Source organism: Cebidichthys violaceus, unplaced genomic scaffold (assembly GCF_023349555.1).
Source record: "Cebidichthys violaceus isolate CVI_PGR_0920_01 unplaced genomic scaffold, fCebVio1.0.p SCAF_2, whole genome shotgun sequence".
In the NCBI taxonomy this organism is placed as follows: Eukaryota; Metazoa; Chordata; class Actinopteri; order Perciformes; family Stichaeidae; genus Cebidichthys; species Cebidichthys violaceus.
This window is the reverse complement of record NW_027176372.1, coordinates 21,394,210-21,400,209: the sequence shown is the minus strand read 5'-3', so window position 1 is coordinate 21,400,209 and position 6,000 is coordinate 21,394,210. Positions and strand designations below refer to the sequence as shown.

The following is a 6,000-nucleotide window of genomic DNA, read 5'->3' as shown; positions in this document are numbered from 1 at the left end:
CATTTTCAGAGCCCATCTTCCCCACATTTAAGCACTCCAACTCCCAATAGAGATGGTAATATATTGTTCCAAATATTCTCATCGCAAGCTTGTTAGGGAGTTCAAATTACAATCGTTGAGGCGTAAAGACATTTTGCAGTTACAGTCTTTCCGATTTGAGGACTAAGCAGAAAAAAAAAAAAAAGGCTTGAAACAACTAAGGCTTTGGAAAATGCGTAATGTTGCCAACTCATGTTAGTCCAGTGAAGCATGATAGTAGGGCAGCCATGAATGGCAGTAAAGATAACACCAGCAGGCCGAAACGCCTCTTCAGAGGTCTTCATTCTGTCTTTGGTACACAACTGGATCATCCTTTTGGACCCCTCTGGTTGCTCTACAGACACTGACACACATGCAGTAAAGCACACACACACACACACACACACTGAGGACGGCTGTTCCAACATGACGACCCCCTTGTTATCTGCTCCTCGCCAGCTTTGTTTGCATGGATCATCTGGAAACTCTATTTGTTGTTGCCGCTTTTGGAGACGACACCAAAGGGGCGAGTCAACAAACTCCAATGCTCATCCTGACCCCGCCGATGTTCTCTTCCGAAGGAAAAAGAGCTCCTGAGCGATAACGTGAACAGATGGTGCGGAAAAGTTGAATTCTTAGCACTGAAGAATCAATAACTCTCACCTCCTAAAGCTATCTGACTTCAGAGGGAATCTACGAAAAGGGACTGGCTGTCTGTCTGCATTTTATTGTATAACCAATTAGAGGTGTGCTGTCGACATCAATTTGGACTATGAGCTCTCAAACTTTGTGCTCAGGAAACCAGAACTGTTTGAGACTGCCCCGAATCTGCCTCGTCTGAGAGTGTCTCGTATCAATATTAAGCTTTTGTTTGATTTTCTGGGAGACCTGAAAGACTTCTGTGAGCGCAGCCACGACCTTTAGAAAAGGTTTTAGGCTAAGCATTGATCATGAATACTTTAAGTCTCACATTTCAGCTTTTAACACATTTGATTGTGACTGACCTGAATCAGAAGAGTGACATTTCACAACAGAGGCAAAAAAGAATAAATAAGTAAGACCAGACTGGACCGTGAAGTTACCCCAGGTGTAGCCCCAAAATAAAAACAGGATGAAATCGTTTTCAACACTCAAACCCCCAACTCACTTTCCTTTAAAAGCTCTCTGCGACAAACACTTACACTTCATATTATATAAGCAAAACTCAATGACAAGTGTTGGACCTTGAGCTGATGATGAAAAGGCAAGCCAGTAGAAATCCCTCATGAAAACAAAGTACGGAAGAAAAATAAATCATTGAGGCTATAATACTGTATTTTTAATTGATATCACAGAAAATCTATAGGATGGAAAATCAAAATCATATGGAAATAGTTGCTGCTATAACCAGAAGTTGAAGAGGTCAAAGGTTCAAAATTCAGATCTGTTCTATTGTCTCCACATCAGCGCTAACAGCGCAAAAAAAACGACAACAGCGCGGACTGAGCTAACAGTGTTCATGTGAGGGGGAACCGGAGACAGGGGGCAACTATACGCTGTCGGTCGGGACGGTTGTGTGGTACTATATTAATGCTCCGAATGTCATATAGAGAACCTTTACGTGGAAGTATAGAAATACCACAGTGTAGAAGTACTCTTTTTACAAATAAAGTCCTGCATTTCAAATATTACGTATAGCAGAATGTGCAGAAATTATAAGTATTCATTATGCAGAATGGCCCATTTCAGAATAATCACATATTATATCATTATTTATAATTATTATTGATGCATTAACGTGTTAATTACCTTAACATAAAGAAGGGGTTGATTTTAATAACTTCATATACTGCTAGCTTATGAATTTTCCCCGTATCTTAACCTGTAGTAACACATCTTATTTTAAATGCTGATTGTATTTTGCAAAGTCACTCACAACTAAAGTTAACACGTCATAGTGCAGTAAAAGGCACAGTATTCTGAGATGTGGTGGAGTAGAAGAATAAAGTAGGAGAAAACGGAAATACTCAAGTGAAGTACCTCGCAAATGTACTTAAATACTTGAATAAATGTACTTAGTTACTTTCCACCTCTGGCTGAAACATCATAAGACAAAGCAGGTTTAGATCACTATGAATACCGCACGAGTGCGTGATATAATGACATAATGCGGTTTATGCTGCTGAATTAACCTTATGTCACACTTTATTAACGCAGCAGAAGCCCCGGCTGCGTAATCAGACTGTTTAATGTCCTTTCGTGCACAAACAGTTCTCTCTCTCTCTCTCTCTCTCTCTCTCTCTCTCTCTCTCTCTCTCTCTCTCTCTCTCTCTCTCTCTCTCTCTCTCTCTCTCTCTCTCTCTCTCTCTCTCTCGGCAGTGGTTCTTCCCGGCAGCACTCAGCATCTCTCCAGCAGCGGACTCAAGGACTTTAGCCACCACCTCGACGCGCAACAGACGGCTCGCTCTCACAACACCGGACCACATACAGCGCACGGGACAACTTTCCCTCGCATTGTTACGCATGGCTCTGGCTTTTGCGCAAAAGCGCGACTGTAACGCCGTCTCGGAAGAACCTGCTGGGATTTTAAGAAAATAAGACACAGCGAGAACAAACCGATTTAAGGATTTGTTTCAGACATTTAACCTCCTTGTGCCAATAATGATCTCTACGCGCCTCACAGGATACCCTCCTCTTGCCGTGTAATCATACAGCCGAAGGCTACGTGGAGGTCCGACGCTTCATCGGGAATTCTCATTTCACATAGAGATGGATCTGTGGGGAGTTTATCTGTTTCATTTCATAACTTTAGGTAAGTAAATACTTGTCTTTGACATTTTTTTTTTTTTTTTAGCAAATGTTGAAATTGTTTGTCGTCATCAGTGGAAGAAAAATAACCCAACCTGCTCCTTTACTAGTTTGATTAATCTCATGAAATTAATCAAATACCAGGACTTTATCGATGTCTTCCATCAGTCTTTTGAAGAAGAAAAAAATCAACGTTAAAAAAGCGCACTTTGTATAATTTATTTATGATTTAATTATAATTTAATAACACGATTAGAGATCAGCTGGGTTGTACAGCATGAGTTATGCTAAATATAAAAGAGGTTTACGCATATGTGCACGTACTTATGTGTGTGTTTGTGCACGTGTGCGTGCTTGAATGTGTGCACGTATGGGTCTGAGCGCGTGAGTTTCTGTTTGTGTGCCCATATAAAAACGCTCTTTTTTTTTTTCCCCTCCACGGGGTCAGTGTGTGGATTACATTTTTGTATTCTTGGATATTTACTCACTGCAGAATCCAATGTCCAAATTTTAAGTGTGCTGTATTGCATCATAAAATATGTATTATTTATCCAATACCTTTTCACCCCTACACCGAATATTATATGGATTCAAAGTTTCATATAAGACACTTGCTTCATTGTTTAATCTAGTAAACCCTATACTGGTGAACATCCCCAGCAGTACATCAGTCATTGTGCCACTGAGCTACCTCCTCTCTATGCAATTGGGCAAATCTGGAATATTGATTTCTGTGGCAACAATCCACAGTGTTAAGAGAGGAGAGCTGCCTGTTGTCGACTCACAGTGTCTCTTTATCACCATACACAAACGTGTCAATCTCAGTGCTGCCACAGTCCAAACCGTAACTAATATAATTATACCCACACTAATGGCCACGGCACCAGCGGTGATCATTCTCCTTTTAATTAGCACCAACTTTCCTTCTCAACAAAGGCTGGAGCATGCATTATATCTCGCCCCTTTATTCATGAATGTCCTATTTAAAAGGTCTTAATTAGAGGAATGAATGCCGTAAGAAATGCTGAATGGAAAAGAATGCAGTTTGCTTTTTGAATCAACGTTTTCTGCCTGTAATGACGTTTGACGGTCACATTTATTTGATATGATTTGGCTGGTAATGGCTGATTAGAGACAGACGGGGACAGTTTTGTTCTCCAGCCATATGCCTGGAAACAACTCAAGCCTCTGTGCTTGTTTTTTAGTTTTTTTTGCAAACCTGCACATTTAAATGTATGTAATAAACACAGCGGAATTGCTCTACTCAAGATACATTACTGATGCTGATTGTAAGGCGGTTTAGCCCATCTGCTCAAATCAATTAGCCAAAACCAAGCTGCAAAAGGTCACAAACCGTTTGGATGACTCAACCTAGTTTTGTGGCATTCTGGGCAGTTTCTGTGACTTCCAATGCTCCAATGTGGCCTGAAAACCAAACTCACACATTATCCAGCTCCCCACGACCTGCTCGAGCCAACACAGAGGATTCTCAAAAGCTCCACAATGTTCCAGAAAGAGCTGGAGAGAAGAAAGCAAACATCATGTACCTTATTCCCCAGCTGGGAGCCGTGGATATTAGAGGGCATCGTTGGAGCATTTCTTGGCTTTTGTTGACCGTCTTTGTTGGGTGAAAACCTTGTTGCACCATTTAAACATTTCCTTTGTCATTATTTGTGCTCACTATTTACTTTCTTTCTTTCTTTTTCAGAAGAAAAGCAAATGAATCTCGAGTTTTATTTTTGTCAAGGATAGTTAGGCATTGTGAGGCCTCATGCTGATGCCAACATCGTAAAATGGATGAACATACACGTCGTCATGTTTTTTATTCAAAAATAAAGTCATAAGGATCCTACTGATGAATAATTAATTTGAAGATGTCAACTTGGGCTGGGGAACTGTAATGGGTAATTTCTCCCATTTTATAGGCAAAGTGTTTTATCTATTAATTATATAAAGTAATGATGAAAATAATCTTCAGCTGCTGCTCTGGAACATTTATACGGACGAGATAACGGTCGTTGTTTTCCATCAGTGCAAATCAACCATTATTTCTACGACAAGCTTTGTTTGGTGAAGCTGGCTCATTAGACATGTGATCCATGTTGGTCTCTAACATGAATCATGAACCTTGAACCATGAGGACATTAATCTAGCAGAAGGTCAGTTTATACATTCGGAGGAGTTGGAACAATCCGGATCGCTGTTGCCTCCAACGTAGTGAAAAATAAAAATGAATCCCAGCCAAGTGGTTGACTGTCCCAAGCTTTGATCTTATCTGAATGACAAATGTGCGCCGGGACTCACTTTGACAGATCCACACGGAGGCTTCGAAATTATATAGAATTAAGCACAACTGTGCAGTGTACGTCTTTTTCTAAGATCGGCATTTTCCTACAGTATCAACTTAAAAAAACGGTGAAAGGGCGCCACCGTGTCACACCGCCACCATTTCATACCACGTCCCAATTGTAGCGCGAGGTGATTGCATTCAGTATTAATGGGTCAAAGTGAAAGCCCGAGGAGTGATCTCTAGTGGCACTCCAACTGGTCGCAGCTGACACGGAAATGCAAATTGGGTAATAACTCTTCTAATAATTTACATTTTTCTGATTAAGGCCTGCCATAGATTTTTTACTTTTGATTTTTTTTTTTTGCTGTTGTACTTTAACCTCCTTTTCTCAATCAGAGATGCTTTTGAACTGCAGCAGCGACCAGCAGCGTCGCTACCATCAAGCTATATTTTTTGATTTAATGGGTTTGACATTGTGGGATATGACCTGTGTCTTTAATGGAGACAGATAAGTACCGCCAAGCATGCTATTACCTAGCATATTGGCTGGCCTCTTGAAGGGGATTTGTCATGAATCTCATTTGAAGCAGGCACCATGGCGGACATGCAGCCCATCACAAGCTTATGCTGTCTTGATGTGCGACAGATAGGTCAGTCATTCTGGTCCCAGTAAAATATCGGCTTTATTGGTGAGAGGAGATATAGTGCAACCTTGACTATGGGAGTTTCACCAAAACGTTATTACCGCATTAACCGCATGTATGACACATTATGTATCTGAACCTTCATACTTGATGTCAGCTCAGGGTTAAATACTTTGGTTGTAAATGTGCCGTAACTAATAGCATTTCATTGCATTAATAAAAACATTGACTTTCTGGTCATTTTTAGATATTTTTGTGATT

The 6,000-nt window shown here is 40.5% G+C and overlaps 1 protein-coding gene across 1 annotated transcript in view; it reads left to right on the top strand.

Annotated features, from left to right (window-relative positions):
* The first annotated feature begins 2,453 nt into the window (after positions 1 to 2,453).
* Positions 2,454 to 6,000, top strand: part of gfra4b (GDNF family receptor alpha 4b) — a 38,562-nt gene continuing 35,015 nt past the window's right edge. The window contains 1 exon segment of the mRNA XM_068715150.1: positions 2,454 to 2,809. Within this exon segment, the coding sequence (XP_068571251.1) occupies positions 2,767 to 2,809 (43 nt within the window). The 5' untranslated portion in view covers positions 2,454 to 2,766.